This window comes from Lissotriton helveticus, chromosome 3_1 (assembly GCF_964261635.1).
Source record: "Lissotriton helveticus chromosome 3_1, aLisHel1.1, whole genome shotgun sequence".
Lineage (NCBI taxonomy): Eukaryota > Metazoa > Chordata > Amphibia > Caudata > Salamandridae > Lissotriton > Lissotriton helveticus.
In genome coordinates this window covers 1,139,763,542-1,139,790,539 of record NC_136061.1, presented here as the reverse complement: position 1 = coordinate 1,139,790,539, position 26,998 = coordinate 1,139,763,542, and the positions used below count along the sequence as shown (strand labels likewise).

The window sequence follows — 26,998 nt, the reverse complement described above, 5'->3', positions numbered from 1 at the left end:
CACAGCAGACATGTTGCTGGACCCCTGGGTGGAGAGCCCCCCGCTCTCCTGGGCCTGCAACAATGCACATCCTGGGCGAGGTGCTAGGTCTCCTCCCCCAGGATGGGCAGGGCGAAGCTTCAAAGGCATGCCGCCTCTGTGAGCTTCTCAGACCATTTGCTGTACCCAGCAACTTGTCCCTACCAGTCCTGACCCCACTCTGGCGGGAAGACTGGCGGGAAAAACTATGTCAGGAAGGGGGGTGTGCCAGCCTGTGCCAACCCCACACCTTAGGTGGAGGAGACTAGGTGAAGCACGACCCCGGGCTCCGGCCATCGTGAAGATAGGGAGCCTTGCCCAATCACAGCTAGGCTCCTACCCCCTCCCACAGGAGAGGAGCAGGCTAGGGGGTGTACCCACCCCAGGACAGGGACCTACTGGTCCCTGTCCTTGCCCTAGCTGTAACGCCCCTAAATTCAGTATTTAGGGGCTCCCTGAACCTTTCTTCCGGAGATCAGATTACGAAACAAGAAAGAAGATCAAGGAACACTAAGACCTGCCGTGCAGCTGCTAAAAAGAGGAAGACACCAACTGATTTGGTCCCAGCCCTACCGGCCTGTCGACCCTCGAACCTGCTTCTGTTAAACCCCGGCATCGCCAGTGGTCAGCAACCGCAAAAACCCCAGAGGACCTGACTGCCTTGTGACTCTGACTACCTGGGTCTCCCATGAGCAGTGGTACTGCTCAAAGCAATTAACAAGCCCTGGCATCAGCCCGGAACCGCGAACCCTGCACACTCTGGACCCGCCAAGTTTGGCCTGTGCCGGAGTGAATCAAGACCCCGAGGACGTCCCCCAGGCGATTCTGACCTGGGATCCAGTGCCCAAGGATCCTCCTCGACGACCCCGACGACGCCTGCAGCCTCAGGACAAAGGACCCCTCCGACCGCAACCAGCAGGGGGTAAGATTTCCCGACCTCAAAAGACACCCCTGCACCCGGCGCCCCACGGCTCCCAGTGCCCAACTCCTGGGTGCCTACCTATCCTCCAAGATCCCAACTTACCCCTCGAAGTGTTGGTCGCTCCTGAAGATCCACCGTCCCCGAGCCTGCAGCCTTTGTTCCCTTTGCAAGATCCTCATTGAATAACATTGAGCGCCTGACGGCTCAAAAGCACCCTGCACCCAGCCGCCAGAGAGCCCCTGGCAGTGCAACCTGTACCCTATTCGACTTCCCCATTTGCCCTGAGCAAGTGACCAGGAGCCCAGCTCCCACAGCCGCGTGGCCTGCTAGCCAGCAGCCACCAACTGAAGGCCCCCTGCCTCTCATTGGATAATATTGGGCCCAACAACCTCTGCACCCGGCTGCCCCTGTGCCGCTGAGGGTGTACTAACTGTACCTATCTGACCCTGTGGACCCCTGAGTCTATGCCCAGAACCTTAACTACACCAGTCGAGTACTCACATGAAAACCAATGACTCACTTTCCTGCCATAGGATAACATTGACTGGTGGACTCAAAGTCTTCTGTGTGAAGTTTTGAAACTTTAAAATATTCATCTAAAATCAGCCGAATAACGAATTTCGAACTACTCACCTGTGATCAGGAGAGAAGCCGGTACTGTATATTTTAGCCCAGTACTGAACCGCAAAAGTAATCTAAATTGTGTCCATAGGATACCATTGACTGTTTTTCTGTGAAATTTCTTCCAAGTGTCTACTTTTGAAAATTACAAATATTCCTTAAACATCATACCTACTACTGAAACGTAATTGCTTACCTGTTTTAAGTAGAGACCCCAGTGCTGGCCCTAGGAGCCCAGTCCTAGATTACAAAAGTAACGAGAACGTACTTTAACTGCAACTTGATTTTCCTCCCATTTGGATAACGTTGTCAGATTTTCATAGAAAAGTTTAAGTGTGAACTTTTGAAATAGCTTTATAGTTCTTAAAAATCATAGCAATTGCCAAATCGTTTTTGCTAAACTGTTTCCAGCTTAGACCCCAAGACTGAAACTAGGATCCAGTCCTGGGACTACAAAAGTAATCGATAAAGTAACAAGCTGCATTTATGTAGAAAACCCATTGAGCTTCATGTTAAATTGTGTTTAGAATTGTTTAGGTTGCCTACTGCAACCATTGTACCTATTGTGTTTACAAAGTTTATTGCCTCTTTGCAAAGTAATTATATGAGTACTCATATCGAGAAAAGTAAATCTTTATACCTGTTGGCTCTAAAAATACAACAACTATATCTTTTGATATAAAAACCATTGGCCTGGAGTTCAGTCCTTGTGTGTGTGTGAAACCTTTTTGCTGACTGTGTACAACATATGCTTTACACTGTCCTCTGGTACTGCCTTACTGCTCGACCAAGCTACCACTTTAGAAAGTAAGGTCACACCTGGCTTTAACCTCGGTTCTACCTCTGAGGTTTGTGGACTCTATACACACTGTACCTTATTCTGGTCCAATATATATATATAGAACCACTTTCTCACACCCCCTATTGGGGCCCTGTGTTTGTTCAGGCTGGGGAGGTCATCTCGCAGACCCTCCTTCCCCCTAAGATATGGCTAGGGTATCTATTCTACGTTAAGGAATCTGTGGCTAGTAGTCTGTCAGATGTACAAGTTGGTTACCTTGGGTAACGATGTATCTGGTAAAGACGATTCTAGCCGCAGATTCCTTCACGACCCGCCCTTCCTCCCCGTTACGCGAGGACCCTTCTTTGGTCTTCTGCACTCGCCTACCTCCAGGTGGTTGTCTCATGCGAGTGCCTTTTCTTACTTCCTCCCTAGGGGATGCTTGTCATGTTGTTTGCTCCATTCCTTCCTTTCTGGTGATTGGTTGATGATTTCATGGGTACTTCTGCGCCGTGTGGGGGTTGCTTGTACTTCAGACTCCTTTGCAGTCCTTGGGGTTGAGGTCTCTTGGTCGGGTCTTGACCCTTAGCTCTTTAAGGAGATGTCTCTCCCTGCTGGTGTTGTCTGGGGATGAATTGTCATTGCTGATTCGTTCTGGCCTTGGTGTCCTCTGTTCAAGGTGGTAGTTGCAGACTTCTTCTTCGTCTGTGCAATTTTTCATATGCTTTCTGCACCCGAGGAGGCTGTTGTAATTGTTTGCAGGCTTGCTTTGCAGTAGATGTGCTCTGTTCTTTCCTTCCAGGACTTTTGGTGCATTGTACCTGGCACTGTTCTGGATGGTGCTGTTCCTCACCATTGGTTTCTTCCCTTTCTGTTTAGCTGATTTTTTCCGCACACTGTTCCCGTATTCTCACAGTTTTTGTTTGTGATGGCTCCGTGTTGTTCGCCGGAGAAAACTGACGTAGGCGTGCCGTGGTGGGACTCCTGCATCTTCGCTGACGTCGCGGACGACGTCAGGGCAGAGTCGCCTGGTGCCGTCCCCCGGCGTGCAGGGATGCTGTGGCAAAAAGTTTTCCGGATCTAGTGTCACGCCTGGGGATAATTCTACGTTAAGGAATCTGCGGCTAGAATCGTCTCTAACAGATACATCGTTACCCAAGGTAAGTAACTCTTACAATAATCATAACTTCCTACGTATGGCCAAGGCAAAGCAACTATGTTTTCCCTGCATTTGCATAGTGAAAACTGATCCATAATCCTTGATGGAAGTGCTTGTGTCCTTGATTTAAGCGCAGTAACTCATGTAGTGGCTGTGACGAGTGGGTTCTTTGCTCTCAGCAGCAGATGACAATAGAGTCAATGTTTCTCCCTTTTAAATGCTCTAAGTAATATCCAAAATCCAACACACGCACCCCACCGCCCACACCACCACCTCCACCAAACCAAACGTTACAGGGACATTATAGTTGGGATCAAATTTCCCTTGTACAAAACCACAGAAATTCAGCAGTTATTTACCTGAACTAACTAACTTATGCCCCTGCAATTCACTGCTTATGACCTCCCATAATACCTCACTCATGACCTGGTCAGTGACGTCACTGATGACCTCATCCACATAACCTATCTCACCCCATACAGCCTCTCATATACCCACTGACACACGTCCCCATTCAGACCCATACATGTACTTAAACTACCACTCATTCATCGAGCCACTCGGACACCCACTCACAGAGCCTTTCATACAACCAGTCACTCAATGATGCAGTCACTCACACAGCCTCTTAACAAAGCCACTCACTAACCCATACAACCACTCACTCAACCAAACCCTCACCCACTCTCACAACCATTTATGTACCTCTTTGCACATCCAAACAACCACTCACCCACACAGCCAATCCCAGACTCACTCTTCCATACAGCCACTCGCACACCAACTCACTTAACCAAACACTCACGCACCCATATAACCACTTATACACGCAGTCACTCACTCAGTCACTGATACACCCACTTACTCACCAATACAGCCACTAAGTCACCCACACAGCTACTCAGACACTCACTGGTACACCCATACAGCCAGTCACACACCTGTATAGTCAATTAGACACACAAACAGATGCTGTCACACAGCTACTTACATAAACTGTTAAAAAAAGTAGTCACTTCGTAGTAGTATACAAAGTATACTAATTTAGCTTTTGTGGTATTAGTGTATACATTTAACATAAACGTTTAGAAAACACACTCAATCACTGGATGATGTAATCAGTAATATTATTTGAAATGTCATCAGTGAGGTCACTGACCATGTCATAAGTGATGTTATATGTGAGGTCATTGCAGGGGCATAAGTTATAGTTGGCTCAGGTAACTTTAACTGCTAAATTTCTCTGGTTTTGTACGAGTGAAAATTTGAGCCGAACTAGAACGTCCTTGTAAACTTTGGTTTTTTCAGTGAATATGTGTTCGAAGCATATGAGCTGCAGGTTGTACACTTAGCAATAGATCGCCACCTGGTGTTGGGCTCGGATGATTGCAGGTTGTTGTCTTCTTGGAAGAAGTCTTTGTAGTCACGAGATAGGGGACTCCTCCCTTGGACAATACTGTGCATGGTTATCGACTTCATCCCCAGATTGTTTTTTTCCGCCACTGTGTTCGGATGAAAGTTTTCCGAAGCGTAAAACTTTAGATAAACTTTTTTTGACATCGAATAGAATTTTCGACATCACCAGCTACATTCCGGTGTGTCGACGCGGGCTGTTGGGCCTATCGGCGCCGTATGGCCTACGCCTCATGGACAGAACCCCATTCAAGAGATGCCCGGTATGTCGAGCAAAATTCTCTCATAGCGACCATTACGAGGTTTGCAACCTCTGTCTCTCGCCAGAACATGACGAGTCGACCTGCACAGCCTGTGCCTCCTTCCGATCGAAGACCATTCGAGATCGGAGGGCCCGTCGACACGAGATGAGATCAGCGCCAGCACCGGAGGCCGTCTTTGAGGAGGAGATCGTCGTGGAGTACGTCTCCGAAGACGAAGATCCACTCAAAGATATCCCCGAGGACGAGGCTCCACTCGTCGCCGAGGAAGACTTGCCTGATCTCCAGATTATATCAGGGGAAGAGGACTCAGACGACTTGATTCCGTCTCGGCAGCACTTGAGTACTACGGCCCCTGCACAACATACACTACCCAAGCCAAAGGCAGCGGTCGGCACTCTACCCATGGGGCCCAGTCAAGACCGAAATTTACCCTCCGACGCCCCGCCTTCGGGCTCGGCTCCGAGGAAAACGACTATGCCTTCCGGTGCCTCGGCGCCAAAAAAACCACATGTGCCAATTCCACCTCCTCCATTGGCACCGAAACATCCTTCGACACCGAAGGACTCTTCGACACCGAAGCCAAAACTCCATTCGGTGCCCAAAGACCCTTCGGCACCCGAACCAAAAGACACATCGGTGCCGAAGCCAAGAACCGTACCGGACCCGAAAGCTTCGACTCCGAAACCCTCTGGTTCAAAAAATAAGGAAGGGAAGCTAGATTCCGGCGCCGCAGGCCCATCGAAACCTGTCTCCACGACAAAATCTCCAATATCGGTACCAAAGACTCCAAGGCCTGATACAGACACGCCTAAACCCTCTGACAAGCCTACTAAGCCTAAACCACCTTCGGCACCGAAATAATTGCCACAGGACTCAATCACTCCTCCTAAGGCAAAAAACACTAAGCAACCCCTATCGGCACTGAAAAAATCGATGCCAAAGAAGATTATAGAAGAGGAAGAACTGTTTAGACCAGATCCTAGACAGAAAAAAGTCCATATTAATCCAAAAATTGGACATGTGGAAGCAATTCCTTATAAGAAAAGACCAGCAGACACACCACTTCCACGTGTGGTTCCTGCCAAAAAGGATTGTGCAACTTCTCCAATGCACCCTTCCTCTCCTTCACCTTCTTCCTCTCCTATCCCTCCTTACATTGAACCTATAACTTCTCCTGTTCAATCTCCTGCATCATCACACCACACTGACGAGGAGTATGATTTAGGTGGTGGGAGTGATGTACCAGAGCCACATACATACCCTTTAGATGAGGATGTCAATCCAGAATATCCCAAGGATGACGATGCATATAGTTTTCCACCAAACAATGTGCCAGACATCCCTGATCCTCAGTACTACCCAACAAAACCTTCCCCTCCAGAGGATAGTATTGGGTTTAATCATCTATTAAACAGAGCTGCCCTTTACCATGGAGTTTCAATGCACTCTGATGCCATTGAGGAGTATTTCTTACTAGACAGATTTGAGCAGTCACAAAGGTCTACTCAAATATTACCCATGATCAAAGGAGTCATTAAACATGCTCCAGACGTTTTTAAAGATCCAGTACTATGTAGGGTGCTAAATCCCAGAATAGAAAAAAAAGTATAGACCAGCACCAGCTGATCCAGTCTACATTAAGGGACATCTGCCACTAGACTCTTTGGTAGTGTCAAATGCACGTAAAAGAGCCAATTCCCAAACTTCTGGTGACACGCCCCCGCCTGACAAAGAATCTAACATTATTGATGAGTCGGGGAAATGGATTGCTGCGCTAGCAACAAACATATGGCGCATAGCAAGCACACAAGCTTGACTTTCACGCTACGACAGGGCTCACTACGACCAACTAGAAAAATTAATGGTACACCTCCCAGATAAATACAAGAATCAGGCAGCAGAGCTCTTACAAGATGGCAAATTAATATCTAATGCCTCAATTAAATGTGCACTAGATGTAGCTGACACAGCATCCAGAGCAGTTAATACTAGTATTATTCTCAGACGTCATGCATGGTTACACATTTCAGGTTTGAAACCAGAAGTACAGACTACTATCCTGAACCAGCCCTTCAATCAGAACCAGTTGTTCGGGCCGGAAGTAGACAACACACTAGAGAAGATGAAGAAAGACACGGACACTGCTAAGTCTATGGCTGCGTTACAATCCACCCAGACTAGAAGTTCTTTTCGCCGCTCCTTGTATAGAGGAGGCTCCAAGCAGACCGGCACAGATACCACATCATCTTTTAAGACACACACACACACACACACACACACACACCTCCTCTAATAAAGGCTACTTTAGAGGAGGATACAGAGACAACAACAATCAGGGAAGAGGTAGAGGTAATAACAATAAACGCTGCTCTTCCACTCCCAAAGAGTGACTTCCCTCTGCCTCCCCTACAGCATTCCACTCCTGTGGGGGGCAGACTATCTTAGTTCCTACCTGTCTGGAATTCCATCACAACAGACAGGTGGGTAAGACAGATTATCCAACATGGCTACTGCCTAGAACTCACAGCAACCCCCCCAAACATACCACCCAGGCAGCGTCCAATGTCCGCAGAACACATAACTCTGCTTCAACAGGAAGTTCTAGCACTGCTAGAAACAGATGCTATTCAAGTAGTCCCTTTACAGGAACAAGGAACAGGATCCCCAAGAAGGACGGGACATTAAGACCAATTCTCGACCTCAGGCCCCTCAACCACTACATACAATCGGATCATTTTCACATGATCACTTTACAACAAGTACTCCCATTACTACAACAGGGAGATTTTCTTTCGACACTAGACCTAAAGGACGCCTATTTTCATGTTCCTATACATCCTGCGCCCAGGAAGTATATAAGGTTTGTCATGCAAGGACAACACTATCAGTTCAAAGTCCTTCCATTCGGGGTCACAACAGCACCACAAGTGTTTACAAAGTGCTTGGCAGTAGTAACTGCACATCTCGGAAGACAACAGATACATGTCTTCCCTTACCTCGACGACTGGCTCATAAAAGCAAGATCGTTCAACAAGTGTGTACAACACACAAAACAAACAATTCAAACATTGCACGACTTAGGGTTTTCAATAAACTACACCAAGTCTCTGGCCAGTGTCCCCAGGATAAGAAGAGCACGCACCGGCGGTCGCCGATTTGCTTACAACGCCCCCTAAGCTCTGGAACAGCCTTCCCATTAGCATCCGCAAAGAAAACAACCTGTACTCATTCCGCAGACTACTGAAAACCTGGCTGTTCCCCCAATAATCCTTCCCCAGGAGCACTATTAGGCCGCTCACTATAGAGCTGGGACGCCCGAGGGTAGCTATGCGCCCTATAAACCCGAAATCAAATCAAGTCGCACCTTGAGCCTTCGCATGCTCATCAATATCTAGGAGCTACCAAAGACACATCGGCAGCTCTAGCGTATCCCAGTCAAGCCAGGATCATTCAGAACTTAGTTTCCCCTTTTCAATGCCAGCCCTCTCTTCAAGCCAGAGTGTCCATGAAACTAATAGGCATGATGGCGTCTTGCATCTTCATAGTTCCTCACGCAAGACTGCAAATGCGCCCACTACAACAATGTCTAGCACAACAGTGGAATCAGGCTCAAGGTCAGCTCACAGACCTGGTGTTGGTAGACAGCCGTACATATCACTTTCTGCAATGGTGGAACACCAAAAACTTGACAAAGGGACGGCCGTTCCTAGACCCTGTTCCACAAATAGTGCTCACGACAGATGCATCCCTCACATGATGGGGAGCCCATCTCTTGCATTATACCACACAAGGCCAATGGAGCAATCAACAAACCGTTCCACATCAACCATTTAGAGTTGCTAGCAATTTTCCTAGCACTCAAAACTTTTCAAGTACAAAACAAAGCTGTTCTAATCCGGACGGACAATATGACAGCCATGTATTATATACAAAAACAGGGGGGGGATACACTCTCTGCAACTGTCCCAGCTTGCACAGAACATTTGGAGATGGGCCATCCCTCAAAACATACACCTGACAGTAGAACACCTTCCAGGAATTCACAATCAGATAGCAGATCTGTTAAATAGTCAGTCACAACAGATTCACGAATGGGAGCTACATCCACTAGTTCTCCAACCATTCTTCCAAAAGTGGGGGCATCCACAGATAGATCTGTTTGCCACCCACGAAAATGCAAAATGCCCAACCTTCGCCGCCAGGTTTCCACACCCACGGTCGGAGGGAAATGCGATATGGATGAACTAGTCCGGCAGATTTGCGTACACTTTTCCGCCTCACCCACTCATTCCACTAGTAGTACGCAAGCTCAGACAACAGTCTCTCAAACTAATACTAGTGGCCCCCACATGGGCACGTCAGCCGTGGTTCACCACGCTACTAGATCTCTCACTGGTTCCACATCAGAAATTACGGCTCACGCCATCCCTGTTAACACAGAACCATGGAGAAATAAGGCACCCAGAACCAAACCAACTGAATTTGGCGATCTGGCTCCTGAGGTCTTAGAGTTTGGCTACTTAAACTTACCACCAGTCTGTATGAACATAATTAAAGAATCTAGAAGACCCACTACCAGAGCATGTTATGCTGCTAAGTGGAAAAGATTTGCAATAAACTGTAACAATCACATTGATCCACTGGATGTTTCCATCCAAAATATTATTTGCTACCTTCTACACCTACAAAGGTCCAATTCGGCTTATTCTTCCATACGCCTGCATCTAGCAGCAATTGCAGCCTATTTACAAAATAGACAGCATCTATCTCTCTTTAGAGTACCTGCAATAAAAGCATTTATGGAAGGATTAAAACGAATAATCCCACCTAGGTTACCACCTGCGCCAGTATGGAACCTAAACGTGGTCCTTAAAAGACTTATGGGCCCCCCTTTTGAGCCTTTACATAAGTGTGAACTGCAATTCATAACATGGAAAACTGCCTTCCTTGTTGCCATCACCTCTCTCAGAAGAGTTAGTGAAATACAAGCATTCACAATAGAAGAACCATTTTTTCAAATACACCCTAACAAAGTGGTTCTTAGACCCAATCCAAAATTCCTGCCAAAAGTTATTACTCCTTTTCACCTGAACCAATCAGAGTTACCAGTGTTTTTTCAAAAACCGGACTCTGTTGCAGAAAGGGCTTTACACACCTTAGATGTTAGAAGAGCTCTATTATACTACACAGACAGGACTAAATCCTTCAGAAAGACAAAACAACTATTTGTATTTTTCTCTCCCCCACACAAAGGCAATCCCATCTCTAAAGGAGGAATTACCAGATGGATTGTAAAGTGTATTCAGATATGCTATCAAAAAGCTAAACGTACACGAACGGTTCCTCCTAGAGCGCACTCCACTCGCAAACTAGGAGCCTCTATGGCTTTCTTAGGAAACATACCACTAGAGGACATATTCAAGGCAGCAACATGGTCTACAATACACTCCTTCACTAAACACTATTGTGTTGATGTGCAAGCCAAGCAGCAAGCTGCAGTAGGCCAAGCTGTCCTTAAAACACTATTTCAGTATGCTGCAACGGATACAAGTGACCACCGCTAGGGGAGACACTGCTGCACAATCGTTGCTAAGTGTACAATCTGCAGCTCATATGCCTCGAACAGAATATGCTACTTACCAGTATGCATCTGTTCTTGGCATGTAGAGCTGCAGAGTTGTACACGCCCTCCCGCCTCCCCGGGACTTGTATCCGTTCCAGTAAATGTAAATGTAGTAGAGCTTATATAGCGCACAGCTACCCGCAGTGGGTGTCCCGGCGCTTGCTTAGGGAACCCTTCCTGGTATTCCCCTGTGAGATAGCAGGGTATCCACAAGGTGAAAGTCAGGCATCCCGCCGCGAGGGGCCGTTGTGGAGATTAAGCAAGCTATTGCCCAGAGTCGCAGAGTGTGAATCCGTGAGTCGAGGAGGCACCGGAGCGAGAATTATCGAGTCCGTGGAATTTTTTTTTTAGCCCAAGACCCGCCGAGGCGGGGAATTGAACCCTGGTCCAGGACCGATCTCAGCTTCCGGGTCTGCTGCCTCTAACCCCTGAGCCACACTTCTCCAGTACTCATCTTACTTAGATGCACACGCATGGACATCCTTTCTCTTTACTACTACTAACTCCATAATTTCCCATCATGGCGAAAAACAATGGATTGAGTCGATGACCATGCGCAGTATTGTCCAAGGGAGGAGTCACCTATCTCGTGACTACAAAGACTACTTCCAAGAAGACAACAACCTGCAATCATCCGAGCCCAACACCAGGTGGCGATCTATTGCTAAGTGTGCAACTCTGCAGCTCTACATGCCAAGAACAGATGCATACTGGTAAGTAGCATATTCCTTTAGGGAACTATATATATTAGAGGCTAAACATACAAACATGTATGTATTATATTTAATATATGCTTCTGGGTAACTGCTCATGAGCAGGACTAGGCAGTGCTTATGACTGAGTGTTACCCTTGAAGAGAACTAGGTTTACAGGTAAGTCGTTTATACTTTGTTACAAGAGTTTTGACATTTGCATTGGGAGCTAGTCATTCTTGTTTTGGTTAATCTGGTATAGGTTCGAAATTTAAGGAGCATTGTGTGTCGTAATGGTGTTCACGTTTTCATGTGAATTAAATACTGACTGTAGACTGTTTAATTCTCAGGTCTTCTGATGTGCCAAAAGTGTACAGTAGCTTTGGCAGCAAGGTAAGTGCATTTGGTGATTTTAAATACCTAGGACTAAAGTCAGTAGTGTAGGTTTAATGGGGAGGAGCTGCTTGTATAGGGTAACTTTCTGGGAGTGAAATGATGGCGATTGCTTTGGTTGCAACCACTACAGTTTTACAATGGGTAACAGTGTTGGTTGGGGAATTAAAGATTGGCAATCAAATATGTTGTTTGTCTGGATTCAGGTTGAATATTTAAGCATGTGATGCTTGTGAGATTTGCAGCACCAATTACAATATTCCTCTACTTTAAGTCGAGCTTGTTTTTCCAAGCAAGAAAATTAATCCTGCGTGTGAGAGGCACCACTGGTATTCTGTTTAAAGGTTTACACCTCTTCCTGGTTTAGTAATGTAAGGCAACCAAAGCATTCCAAGGTCAGTGAGCAGACCGCTGAATCCAGGACGATGGATAGACTTAATAAGGCCCTTTAGAGGTCTCCGTATTTGGTGACGATTGATCTGGTAATTAACGGGTGCCGTCCAGTATCTGATTTAAAGAGTAAAATCTAAAGCTTGAGACTCGATACCCAAGTTGGTTAACAAAGTGGGAGCGTTTTTGATGGCAGACCTTTGATGAAGAAAGCTTCAACAGTTGTGTACATGATGGGTTTGTGTGGGGGAGGGAGTCTAGATCAGCAACTGTACCGACTAGGTCTGTCATACATATCCTTACTACACCTTTTCTCAACTATTTTGTTCTCACTAGTGGTTGATGCACACATTGCGTCCTATACTTTTGAAATTGTTTGAAAAGGTTCTAGACAGTCAAATTCATGTTTTGTCTGTCCCATAATACATTTTATACTCCAGTAATCTTTATCATGACATTCATGACTTTTGATGTGTTTTTATTAATTTTACTTTATGAAATGTAATTTTAATGTAATTTAATTTTGTTTTCCATCTTTTTTAGCTGGAAAAACTTCTGGGTGAAATACTACTTTGTTTGCAGTCTCGCTACTCGGGGGTGCATGAAAGCGATCTACTGGAGGATATTTCGCCTTTGCTATGTGTGGTATTTCTGCACAAAAATAAGCAAATTCGTAACCAAACTGCACAGTTCTGGAATGCAACTTTTGCTAAAACAACAGGGCTGCTGTATCCAGCAGAATTGAAGTAAGACCTATTTCTATCTCCTAATTTTATTATGAAGTGTCCCAATGTAAGGAATTGGAAAATCTTTTTGATTGCCTGAAAATTCCTATGTCGTGATTCAATGTGACCACACCCATAAAACTAGACAGTCTTGGTGCTAGTAATCCCGTGTTGAAACAGTGTATTTCAGCAACCCTGCAAGTGCTTAAATTATTTAAATGAATTTTGTTTAGAAGAGCCTGTTAACTAAGGGTGTGCAAAAATATGCCTGTAAGAAACTTTCCACGCCCATACTTGGTAAGATTTCCCGACGTCAAAAGACACCCCGGTGCCCCACGGCCCCTGTGCCCTACTCCTGGGTGCCTACCTATCCTCCAAGATCCCAACTTACCCCTCGAAGTGTTGGTCGCTCCTGAAGAATCTCAATCCCTGAGACTGCAGCCTTAGTTCATCTTCCAAGATCTCCATTGAATAACATTGAGCGCCCGATGGCTCAAAAGCACCCTGCACCCAGCCGCCCGAGTGCCCCTGGCAGTGCAACCTTTGTCCTGATTACTCCTCCATTTGCCCTGAGCAAGTGCCAGCAGCCACCATCCGAAGGCCCCCTGCCACTCATTGGATAACATTGGGCCTACCTACCTCTGCACCCAGCTGCCCCTGTGCCGCTTTGGGTGTACCAACTGTACCTACCTGGCCCTGGGAGACCTATGCCCAGAACCTTAACTCTACCAGTCAAATACTTAACCAAATGCTGATAACTCATTTTTCTTCCATAGGGTAACATTGACTGGTTTCACTTGGAAATTCTTCCAATTGTGGAGTTTTGAAACTTTAAAATATTCATCTAAAATAAGCTGAACAACAAATTTTGATTTACTCACCGGTTATTATGAGAGAACCCAGTGCTGCATCTTTTAGCCCAGCACTGAACCTGAAAAGTAATTTTGACCATACTTACCAGTAACTTCCTTCCTTCCATAGGAATCCATAGTCTGGTTTTCACCAGAAAAGTTTCCAAGTGTCGATTTTCACAAACTGCAAATATTCCTTATAAATCACCTGCATGACTTAAACGCATTCTTTCAATTGTCTACAGAAGATGCACCAGTGCTGGATCCAGGATCCAACACAGAGAAAGAAAAAGTAACAATAACACTACTTACCTGCTAAGTGAATTTCCACCCGTAGGATAACATTGGGGATTCTATGTGAAAAAGTGTCAAGTGTCAACTTTTAAAATACAATAATATTCCTTAAAAACCACGACTTTAACCAAATGCTTTTACTCAACTGTTTACAGGAGATGTCCTAGGACTGCATCTAGTATCCAGTACTGTGGTTAGAAAAGTAATCCATAAAGTAACTAATTGCATTTAACTAGAAATTCCCATTGAGCTCAATGTTGCATTGTGTTTGAAATTGTGTTGCCCATTGCAACAACTGTAACTACTGTACTTAAAAGTGTATTGCCTATTTGCAAAGTATTTAAACTAAAGTAATTCTGAGAGTTTGTTTTGATACCTTGTTGGTTCTAAAATAAAAAAAAAACTATATATTTTGATACAAAACAATTGGCCTAGAGTTCAGTTCTTGAGTATGTGAGAGCATTTGCTGACTGAGTGTGTACAACAAATGCTTTGCACTGTCCTCTGATACTGCCTTACTGCTCGATCAAGCTACCACTTTAGAGAGTAAGGTTATATCTAACTTTAGCCTCTGCCAAACCTTGGGGACTGTGGACTCAGTACACACTGTACCTTACTTTGGTCCAGTATATACAGAGCCACTTTCTTACATTTAGCTAGATATTTTTTAACCCACCCACAAATAGACCGTCCCGCTCTTCTACCATCATTTACCTTATAGCTTGCATCTTACAAAGTGCTCCCATGTCTTCGTTGTTCGAGCACGCCCGTCCCGCAGCTGGGCGGGAAGAACCCAATGATGAATCGTGCCGCCATGGGACCTCTTGGTGGGCGAGGGTTGTTTTAAGAAAATGTACTATTTTCTTTAAAACTATAAAGGTCACTGGGAAGATTGCCTCCTTTACTTAATCGAAAAACAAAAAAAAGAGTCCCACTACTTTAGAATTGGCAGAGTCCTCTGTAACCTGACCCCTTTCTCCCCCACTGTTTGATTCAAACCGGTAATGGAGGCAGGCTTCCCAGGGAAACTTCCCCGCCAACTTGTCCTCTTCTGACCTGTTGCTAATTTGATGCTTCAAGCCCAGCCAAGGTTCAAAGAAATGGTACATATGGTTGAATGTCCACCCTCTGTCACCCTGTGCGCAGGCCCTACAAGGCTAGTGGCTTATCACGATATTAGTAGGAATAAATTGCGTGGGACCTGTTGGTCATCTGTTAGATCTCCATAAGGCCATGGCCAACCTGACTGGGAAGCTAGTCCAGTAACCAGCTTTCCTTGAGAGCAGGCAGGCTCTAGAAATAAACAAGCCAGTATATCTGATAGACCTCTAGCCGCAGATTCCTTACCTTGGAATTTCCCTGGCTTTAGACTGGATCTGGAAGTTTATTTGAACAATACCCCTGTACACGGATGGTTGGCATTGGTCAGCGCTACGTGATGTCTGCGTCTGTGCCAGAAGTGACGTCTGTGTCACCTATATAGAAGCCAACTCAACACACAAGCATCAGTTCTTTTCTTTCCGTGACAGTCCAGTGCTGATCCGGGAAGATTTTAGTGAAGATGTTAGTTTTTGACAAGATTTTTTTGACTTGGTTGACCCCCTTTTTTAGGTCAAGCCTAGCGAAGGGTGCATGCACTGCTCTTTGGGGAGGCCTCTGGTCTGGAATCACTCCAGACTTTCACAAAACTTGGGATTGTGGTTTTCCAACTATCACACAATCTATTGTCCTTTGCGTGTGGCTTTCAGAAATAAAATGCACAATAAACTACTAACTTTAAATATTGCCATTGTCCAATGTTTCAAAGAATGTGTTTGTCGAGTGCAGCTTTTTTCTTTGTTTTGACTTGGGGCATGCATTGCACGTGGTGCTTTATGTGACCAGCTTCTGTTTTGTTATCCTTCGTCTCCAGCCTTTATTTGAATGCTGCTAGGTTGAACAACTTCTACTAAATAGCTGACAAGGACACTGCTGACCCATGGGCGCTAGATCGCTTTACAAGAGTATCAAATTACATTAAAACACTTTTTGGCAGGATGTAGGGGCATTCATGTGCCAGCACAGCCTTGGACATTCCCAGGTATTGCATCCACTCCAAACGCACAGTAGTGTTTAGGCCTCTTTGTCACAACCTTACCAAGCTGCCATCCATCCCAATGCAGTTCTGTCTCACAAAGCAATGAGTATCTTTTTGAAGTCTAGAATCTAGCCTTATCTGTCTTACGATGCATTACTCTTTTGGCTCGCCCCTTCTACTCCCACTCAATTCTGAAACCTCCTCACAGTCCCTGATTCGTCTTTCCTTTGCCATTAACTGTCGACTCCCATTCTCCGCCATTCCACGTGTCTCCTTTTCACTTAACTCTCCGACGCACCCATCATCGCGCTGTCCTGTACCTTCACCTTCTCCCTATCTATCTCTCCCTACTTTATTATGTCTCGCCCAACCAATCCCCGGCCTTCGCTCTCTTCCATTCACCATCTGTCCCCGTCCTTTCCCCTACTCCTTTCATTCAGTCATTCCATTCTTACCCATCCTACATTCACCACTGCCTCTCAACCTTCTGTTATTTTCTTTCCTACTCTCTCCTCTCAGTTCTCACTCTCTGCTATCTCACGCCTCGCTACTCTCCTGTCCTCCATTCTCTTCATCAGTTCTTCCTCTGATGTCCCCTCTAAGTGCCAGGAGGTGGTATTTGCAGCTGTGTCGTTTGTCCCGTGCCTGGCCGCTCCTTCCCCCTGTCTCAGATAATATAGGGTTTTTTATTCGAGGTCTTTATTTCCAGAGCGTCAGTTACTGCACGCGACCCCACGTCGGTGACCTGCTTATGTACCTGGGTGCTGTGTGAGCAAGATGAACACTTCACAGCCTCTTACAAAATTAGTTTTCTTTTCCTCCTCACATGCATTTAGGGTTTCAGTACCATCCGTCCAAAGGTGAAATGTATCAAACAATTTAAGAGCAGTAGATGTTGTAGCATCCAGGATAACGTGCTTCATGGCTAAGTACTTATAAGGTCCCAAAGGCGAGACCTATTAGCTATGCCAATGTTTGTGGTGTGTAGGAGTCCTGTCGAGAGACTTCAGGTTTCAAGGGGTACGGTGTCTACCACTGCGCCATGTCAGTGACGGACCCGTATTTGGTTGGCTTGTGTTGTCTGGAGCACCAACATAACTCCAGGTTGTCCTCCGGCTGCTGGACCATGGCTCTGAAGGCTTTGAGGGAGCAGTCTCTAAAGCTGCTTGCTGCCTGGCAGTCTATACCACGTCACATGTCTCCTCGGTCACTGTCCCAATTGAGAGGTATGTCCGGCACTGCTCCAGGAGTTCCAAGTCCTTTTCACCACACTCAGTAGTTGAGACATTCAGGTAAGTGGCACAAAAAAATAGAGGTCAGAGCGTGCTTTGACTTCTCCTAGACTATCTTGATGAAGGAGGCTCTGTGTTCAAGTTCTCATTCTCTGGGCCCTGCGCCTGTGTTGGCTCTGCTCCTCCCCGCTTTTCTAGGAGCCGGAGCAACTCCCCACTCAAATGAGACTATTAATGGTCCACCCGGCTCATTTTTGACCAGCCTGACTGCTCTGGTGTGCCCGTTTGGTATCGTGGGGTCAGAGGGGGGCTCAATGGGTTTCACGCCAGCGGCTTCGGCGCAGATTGGGCTCCCCCATGGATCCGGACATGGATCCAGACTGGTGCCCGCTGTGACATTGACCTTCCCCGATGCGGATGTGCCCACCTGCGGCATTAGCCCCATTCTGATTCCAGATGGCCCCAGAGCTGGTGCCGCATCAACTGCCTCTGATTCCGGCACCAACCGGACCTTCAGATATTAGGTCGCTTTCTGATCCTTATTGTGAAGGGCTAGGTATGAGAGAAGATGGTGAGGGGTCGCTGAACCCTTTAGAAGACCAGCCTTCTGAGGAAATGGAATGGTAGGAGGCATTGGGTGAGGCCAGCAGGATGGATACCTCCCTTGATACTGGCATGCTTTCTCCCCTTACTGGGTCTACGGAAGAGGGAGAGCCTTATGCTATGGTGCTTCGAAAGGCGACTGACGTCCTTGGCCTTCATCTTCCTTCAGTGGTGGTAAAGACTAACCTTTTGACAGAGGTGCTACAGCCAGGAGTTTCCTCCTTGGAACCCTTGCTTCCATTTAATGAAGCCCTCACGGACGTCCTACTGGGATCATGGTCACAGCCCAGCACAGGGACTCCTGTGAATAGGATAATTGCTCACCCCCTGCCCTGGGGGACCCAAACTTCCTCACTACCCACCCCACCCCGGTGAACCACTACTTTCTGGTCCCAAAAAAAGACTAGCCCCATCATCTTATCCTAGATGTACAAACCCTCAACTAATTCCTCAAAGCGAAAAAAAATCAAGATGCTCACACTAGCTCATGTACTGTCTACCCTGGACCCTTGAGACTGGATGGTAGCATTGGACTTGCAGGATGCTTTAGCATTGGACTTGCAGGATGCCTATTTTCACATCCCCTGCGGTTTATGGTAGGCCACAAGCATTTTCAGTACACCGTGCTCTCTTGGCCATACCAGCACACCTTGGTTTTTCATGAAGGCGATGGCGTTTGATATCCCTGATCTGCGAAGATGAGCTGCTACAGTCTACCCCTATCTCTATGACGGACTGCTGACGGCAGGCTTGCACCAGGCTGTCGTCTCCCACCTCCAGACTACGGCAAAACTCGTGCATTCGCTGGGGTTCACTATCTGAGCCAAAGTCACACCTGACTCCTCAGATTCAGATATTACCATTCATCGAAGCCGCTCTGGACACAGTGCAGTTTCGGGCTTCTCCTCCTAAGCGGCGAGTCCAGGGCTCTGAAGTGGGACCTGAAGTTCAAGTGGGCACTGCATTTTGGAATCTCTCCAACGTGGTCCGGGTCTCAGAGGGAACAGCACAACACCTGCTGTGGTGGCTGACACACCGCGATTGGGTAGGAGGCAGACTCCTCTCCCTTCCCCAACCAAATCTCACAGTGGTGACAGATTCATCACTTCTGGGATAAAGTGGCATAAGGGAAAGGTGAAGATCAGAGGGCTCTGGTCTCTGGCAGAATTCGGACTCCACATTAACATGCAGGAACTCAAAGCGATTTGCCAATTGACATTGAAAGCCTTTCTACCGTTTATCAAAGAAAGGCTAGATCAAGTGTTGACAGACCACACATCTGCTGTGTGATCTGCAACAAACAGGGCTGAGTGGGGTCTTGGACTCTTTGTCAAGCATCCCTGCATCTCTGGACATGGCTGGAACAGCAGGGCATATCACTGGTGGTTCAGCACCTGGTAGGTTCCCTCCGCTGTTGATGCCTAGCGGACCTCAAATGATGTTTCCATCCAGAGGTGGCACAAGGTCTTTTCCAGCAGTGTGGAGAGCCTTAGATGGATCTGTCCACTTTGCAGAAATTGCGCAATATCAGCAATTTTGCACGCTGGCGTTACCAAGGTGGCGCTCGCTCGGAGACTCCTTTTGTCTCGAGTGGAGATCAGACCTCTTGTTCCCCTTTCCACCCATACCACTTCTGCCCAGAGTTCTCAAGAAGACCAGGAATGACTGGGCCCAAGTCATCCTATTGACTCCGAACTGGGCATGGAGAGTCTGGTACCCCGAGCTTCTGCAAATGATCATCAATCCTCTAATCAGGATGCCGCTTCGGGAGTATCTTCTGTCACAGCAGCATGGGAGGGTCCTCCATGCGAACCTGTAAAATCTAAACCTTTTTACATGGAGATTGAGTGACGGCAGTTGACCACTTTTGACATTCATCCAGATGTATGCAGTTCTCCTGGCAGCCAGGTGTTCGCCCACTAATATGGTACACGCATACCGGTAACAAATTTGTAATCTGTTGTGCAGAGAAGTCTATTTCTACTTCTCTTTCTGATATTTTATTGTTTATTTGATCCTTGCCCAGCAGGGCTCTGCTCTGGGCACATTGAAAGGGTATTGGTCTGCTTTCCTAGAGACTGCCAGACCAACCCTATTAAAGTAACCCATTGTACATAGATTCCGCAAAGGCCTTGTACATATCTTTCAACATTCCCCATTCATTATGCCTCAGTGGGACCTTTGTTAGGTTCTCACTTTCCTCATGTCCTATTTTTGAGCCCCAGCATATTTGCCCCCTCCGGCTGCTCACTTTAAAAACAGCCTTTTTGGTGGCAATCACCTCAGCCAGGAGGTTTAGTGAGCTGCAGGCCTTATCGTTCAATCTCCCTTTTTGACGAAATTCCCTCACAAATTGAGGTTTAGCACCAGAGCTTCTTTAATCCAGATAGTGGTTACACCTTTTCATGTAGGATAATCCGTCGCCTTGCCCACTTTCTACGCTCCTCCACATCCCTGTAAGGAAGAGAAGCCACTCCACTGCCTGGATGCAAAAAGAGTGTTGTGGTTCTACCGCACAAGAGTTCTGGGTGGATGACCAACTCTTCGTGGGGTACGTTGGTGCGAAGAAAGGTCGGGCAGTGCAGAAAAGTGCCAGCTCACGAGGGGTAGCTTGCTGCATTTAGATCTACTGTGCTTTGGTGAAAAAGCAGCCTCCTGAAGGCTTAAGAGATCATTCCACCAGCTGCGACTGCAACGTTAGCACATAGAGCCTAGGTCCGAGACACCTGCCAAGCAGCGATGTGGGCATCCCTGCAGGCATCCCTGCAAATACTACTGCTTAGACAGTCAGGTCTGCAGGGACGGGCACTTCGTCCGTTCGGTCCTGCAGGACTTCTTAGTTTAGAATTTGTCTGCAGTCCTCCACTGAGGATGGTATGACTTGGGTATCTATTCAAAGGTAAGGAATATAGCTATAGAATTCATGCTTGGTAACCAGGTAAAGACCACACTATGGGCACTCAACTGAAGTAAAGGGCATTGTAAAAAGGTGAAAGTATGCGTCTGGTGCTCGAAAGTGGAAAGTAGTTGGTTACCAATTCTACCACATAAATTCCTTCAAAAAGACTTGCACCCCCTCACTTGGAAGGATTAAAGTAGCAATTTGGAAGGGGTGTTTTTTTTCGCTACTATAAGGAGATTTATCAAGATTGAAGAGTTTAATTTATTACTGTAAGATACTGGAGATCCCTTCAGCCCTGAAGAAGTCTTTTTTTGTGCTACAGCACAAGACGAAACACGTGTTGGCTATCTGTGAATTTACCCTTGCATCAAGCTGTATCTTGGAAAAACGACCTGATTGAATTGTGAATATTGGAATAAAGAATCGAAAATTTGGAACAACTTATAGAGACTATCTCAATACTACAGCAAATAGTGATGGTGTGCGCTCAGGGTAGACCCCCCCCCCCATGTTTTATATAGCTCACTTGCGGTGTGGCTGCCGACTAATTGTGGAGCTGACCGACACCACCCACCGGCATGCAGGAGTATTGCTTAGAGAAAAATCTTCCTAGTCCAGTTGGACGCCTGGGAAATTCAAAGATAAGGAATCTGCTGCTAGATAACGGCTCTGCCAGGTAAGGCGTTACCATTTGGCCCATTTAGGGCTGAACTGCTTGGCCGGCCAGCATTGACTGCTTCAAGCAAAGTTTTCACCCCACTTCAGAATATTAGACTCTGGAAAATTCCTTATGAGGAAGCCTACCAGCAGAGCAAAAGACTAGTTGCCTGGCAGCGTAGCCCGCAAAGGTTCTGACCGGAGTGGATGAAGGGTTTAGTTGATGCTAGACTTGTGGCACACTGGGCCAACATGCTGCATCCGTCATTACCCTTTCTCCACCCAATGCATTTCTGCAGCAACTGATAACAATTGTTCTGTGGGGTGTCCCCACAGGAATCCCAGTCTCGCTCAATTCGCACCTAGGCCCTGCCTCTAAATTACATTGACGCAGAGCACTCAGGGCACTGGTACTTGTGGGATTGCTCAGTCCACCAGTGCCTGCACTGAGTGTAGCCTCTCCAACAATGTAAGCCCTCAGTGTAGCACTCGGTCTGGGAAGCCATTTGAGGTTTCTCCCCCAGCTTACCTAGGTGGTCCTGCCAGTAGCTTATGCTTTTGTCAGATTGAGCCATTAGCTATGGCTGGCGCAGTGACTGATTAAATGACTTATGGTTGATTAAATTGCTTGTTTTGTTACTTGGATAACTGGAGCCAAGGTATAGGGCCCAGTACCTCTCCTTGTGTGCTGGCCACATGGGTGTGTATCAGGTAGGGGCAGGGTCCTCTTCCCCACCAAATGCGTAGACCGCTGCCTTCATCTCAGTGTGTCATTAGCTCATGCACAGGGCCGAAGCAGTGTGGCTGCCTCCAGGTGCAGTGTGCAAGAACTTAGTTATTGGGTGAGGCCACTCTCCCGAAACACCCCCTCCCCTTCCCTACAGTCTGGTGAGTAATTGGCTTGAAGCATGGTGTCAATGGGCATGGGCTTCCAATTCTAGTCCACAATGTGTTGGCCACTCTTGTTGGTGGCTGGCATGTGCCTGGGGAACCAGATGAGTGGTGGGATAGCTGGACAACAGTCCACTAGGTGCTCTGGAGGAAGGGGAGGGGGGCCTGGTGGCTGTAGTGAAGCCTGGTGGCTGTGGTGGTGAAGCCATAGCTCCCCCTGGGACACTTGATTCTGGGAGTCCTTGGCAAGTACTTTAGCACACATGTAAGGCAATAGTAAGTGGTACTCCTGGTACCCAGAGCATGAGCTCTTAAAGAGGCTCCCTAACAGCTACAGCATTTATTGTGCCACCAAAAGGGACCCTTCACCTAACTCATGCAGATTGCCATTGCAGGTAGTGTGTAATGGTGCAAACCATGAGTAAAAATAAAACATGGCACCCATCCCTGTTTACCGTGCATGCAGAAACTGCATGCAGTATAGGTAAGCCTCCCCTACAGCAAGGTGCACTATACTACATTTGTGGGCATATATGCATGAGAAAATATGCCCCTGTGATGTCTAAGTCAATTAGATATCACAAGTGAACAGGGAAGCCATTTTAAGCACATATGCTGGACACTGGTAAAAATGAGTCCCCCAGCTACATCATGGCTTCGCAGAAATGTTTGATTTCAAATGCCTTGTATTATCAAACCCACACTGATTCCAGTGGTGGTTTTATTATTGCAGGTTCCTAGAGGGCACCTTAGAGGTGCCCCCTGTAACTTCTAGTGTGCTGGCTGACTGGTGTCGACCAGCCTACCACCACAAACAGGTTTGTGACCCCCCTGCAGGTGATAGCCCACACTCTCAGAGGGCAGAAACAATATCAGCACTAGCATGGTGTTGGTCATCCTGCTTGGAGAAGGTGATCAGTAATGAGCATATCAAGGCGGGAGGCTTCAAAGGCATCTGCTGCCTTTTCTATGCGACTCTGGCTTCCCCAGATTGGGAGAGTCTGCTCCTCTGCCCTGAGGCCCAATTGGCACCAGGACAGGCAGGCAATTAGATATGCTGGGAGGCATGGCACACTACCAGGCCAGTCACGCCACAACAATGAGCTGCCTGATGTTAGCCCTCCAATTAAGAAAATTCTGCCATTTTGGTGATGGCAGAATTAGGAACGCCTGGACTGTAGTAGCCCCACTAGTAAGTAGACCATTGATTACCACCCTTCACCTCCCCTAAGTCTAGTATCTAGGGAAGCCCCTGACACCAGGAATTACATTTTATTGACCTATGAAGGAGGATTGCACCGAAGATCAAGAACTGAGGAGCAGCAACTGACTTGGCAACAACCCTCCTGTCCCCGACATTTGTGTCAAAGAGGACTCCTCCTGCAGCTGCTCTGCCTCTAAAAGCCTGGGAGGACCGTCCGCACTTACTGTCAACAAGCATCTCACGTGGAGTAGTGGAGCTACTTCCTTGTATCCTTAAGGCATCCAAGAAAAACAATGATCCCCAGAAAAGATGCAGTGATCTGGCCGCTTTTTTTGCCGTGAAGGTGTCTGTTATCTATTCAGGTTTTGAGTCTTCAAGACTGACCTTGGACTCCACGAAAAGCCTGGAGGGAACTCTGGAAGAGACATCTTCTGTTGCCGCCGAGTCTTGACGCTTTTCCACCACTCGACTTGGCCACTGTGGAAAGAATGCTCGATGGCCTCAAATCGGGTTCACCCCTGGATGCTGCGCCTCCTGCAGCTCTTAAACAGGTTTCAGGGACGGTGTGGCCTGTTATTATGCAGGTCATTAATTCATCCCTGAACTCTGGTATCGTACCCCCTATCTGGAAGATGGCGAAAGTTAAAGCCCTCTCCTAAAAAAAATAACTTGGACCCAGAAGATCTAGCTAACTACAGACCCATCTCGTTGCTACCGGGCCTGAGTAAGATTGCTGAAAGATACGTCCACCAGATCCTCTCCTTTTGTTGAGACCTCGGGCGCCCTCCACTCCTCTCAGACGGGATTTAGAGCCAGACAGGGTGCGGAGACTGCCCTGGTGGCGGTGTTGGAGGCGACTAGGAGTATTGTGGATGCCGGGGGCTGCACTGCGGTGGTCCTGTTGGACCTCAGCGCAGCCTTTGACACTGTTAATCACCCACTTTTGCTTCGGCGCCTCCATCGGGCAGGGATCTCAGGAATTGCCCTTAAATGGATCCTGTCCTTTCTGGCGGAGAGATTTTTCTCCGTTTTTGAGGAGGAGGCTTCTTCCGACCAACTGCAACTGTGTCACGGCGTTCCTCAGGGCTCCTCTCTCAGTCCAACCTTATTTAACATCTACATGAGTCCTTTGGCTGAGGTGGTGCTTCCCTGGGGAATTCAGCTTATCACCTACACCGATGACACGCAGTTGGTCGTCTCTCTGGCGAGAGATGACGCCGGAGATCAGGGGAGTAACCACTTGTCCCTCTGTCTCACCAAGGTTTTGGAGTGGATGACGACGTCCTTTTTAAAGCTAAACGGGGGGGAAAAACTGACATCATGCTCCTGGGGTACAAAGCTCCCATCAACCTCGACCCTTGGTGGCCGCAGTGTCTGGGCTTCCCGCCCACCCCAAAGACCCAAATAAAGAGTCTGGGGGTCTGGCTAGACTCCACCTTGGGGTTTCAGGTTCAGGCCAAGAAGGTGGCGGCGACTTGCTATGGACTGCTTAGGGTCCTCAGGAAAGTTCTTTACCTCCTACCTTTTGAGGCCAGACGCTTGCTGGTCCAGTCGCTGATTTTATCGCGGCTGGATTATGCAAATTCAGTTTATCTGGGAGCTCCAGTTGGCTCCATCCGGATCCTCCAATCGGTGCAGAACTGTGCAGCTCGGCTGCTTATGAATCTTCCCAGACGCTGCTCGGCAAAGGCGGCACTTCGGTCACTTCACTGACTTCCGATCCAGGAAAGGATCATGTTTAAAACATTCTGTATGGCGCACAAGTCAATAAGTAATGTTGGTCCTACCATTCTCCAGCCCTTGTTTCGCCGGCATCTTGCCTCTAGATCCCCGAGATCTAATCAGCAAAATTTGCTGGTGGTACCCAGGGCGAAGCGAGCCCGCATGGGTGGCCGCCAGCTTTCCTTCCATGTCACCAAGGGCTGGAACAAACTCCCAGATAACATCCGGCTGGAAGTGAACCATCTTGTATTCAGGAAGCGATTGAAGACATTTTTGTTTCACTGAGTGTCTTCTTCTGTCCATGGTCTTGCAGCGCTGGGATGCCTCAGGGTAGCCATGCGCTATATAAGAGCGTACTCATTCATTCATTCATACTTACCTAAACTCTAGAGGAATGGTCCTGTAAGCCACTGCTAAGTTCCCTTATGCAGTATATGTTTATCCCCATAGGATAACATTAATGCTTGAGAGACAATACATGTATTTACCAGTTTTCTTAAAAACTGCTAGTTTAAAAAGTACTTACCCAATAACTAGGTTTTTGATGTCAAATTATATAATGTTATTGTTCTATATTGGTGTGGATCTCCTTGTTGACTTTGTGTATGCAACAAATGACTAACACAAAGAACACCTTGGGATTGGTAAAGCAAGCCCTGTCTGCTCATAAAAGATACCTGGACACTCTAAACCATATACCTCTTTTTGAAATATAAAGAGCCCGCTTCCTACACTTACTAATTAGGTCGACCTGGAGATGGTGATAAAACTGGGACACTCTCGAAGATGGCCTCAATGGTGCTGAAGTCCCACGTTTGTAGGCCTGTCTTGGCGATGTTAGTGTCCAGACTGGACATTTAGGAAGCCCTGGCTGATGGAAGCACTGTGGTACTCTGGGTATAGCGGCTAAAGTGCTCCTGGAGAGTCTCTAGCATCTCAAAACTTGCTGGAGATATGGGTGGCCTCTGGGAGCATGGAAAACCCTTTCCTGGGCTGCTGCTCCCTCGATGGACCTGGTGGTCAGCAGAGTGGGGGAACCAGACTTTGGGGTCGGTTCCTGCAGGCAGGTGGCTCCTCCACTTCATGGGAGATACTGGCTCGTTGACTAAGTGCTGGCAGCCCTCCAAGGTTGCAGGACAAATCGGGCCTTTGCAATTGCCAGGACAGCAACAGGCAGGCAAGGTTGAGGGCAAATTACGGAGCTGGTCCACAGTTCTTGCGTGTTGAGTTCTTCTTTTTTTTTTTTTTTTTCCCCCATTAGGCTGATTAATAGGAGTTCCTGGTTTCAGGGGACTTTGAAGCCTCTGGCCCTGATATGCCAAATTACTAGCCATCCGACTGAAAGAGGTGTAAATACTTCCTGCCTGAGCAGGCATTGTTTCTGACCTCAGAGTGCAGACTCTCATCTGCAGGAGGTCAAAAACTTGTCTGTCGTGGCAGGCTGGACAATACCAGTCAGCCAGCACACTAGATACTGGTAGGTTTTTCAAGGCTCACCTCTAAGGTGCTCTCTGGGTGCCTGTCAGTACAGATCTATGTAGACCAGGTGTTTGCTGAAACCATTG

General features: G+C 47.2%; 1 protein-coding gene across 2 annotated transcripts in view; it reads left to right on the top strand.

Annotated features, from left to right (window-relative positions):
• RIF1 (replication timing regulatory factor 1) overlaps positions 1-26,998 on the top strand; it is a 357,947-nt gene that overhangs the window by 185,595 nt on the left and 145,354 nt on the right. For both annotated transcript variants that reach the window (XM_078681750.1, XM_078681748.1), the window contains exons 22-23: positions 11,843-11,885; positions 12,819-13,021. In XM_078681750.1, coding sequence (XP_078537876.1) covers positions 11,843-11,885; positions 12,819-13,021 — 246 coding nt within the window. The remainder of the gene's footprint in view (positions 1-11,842; positions 11,886-12,818; positions 13,022-26,998) is intronic.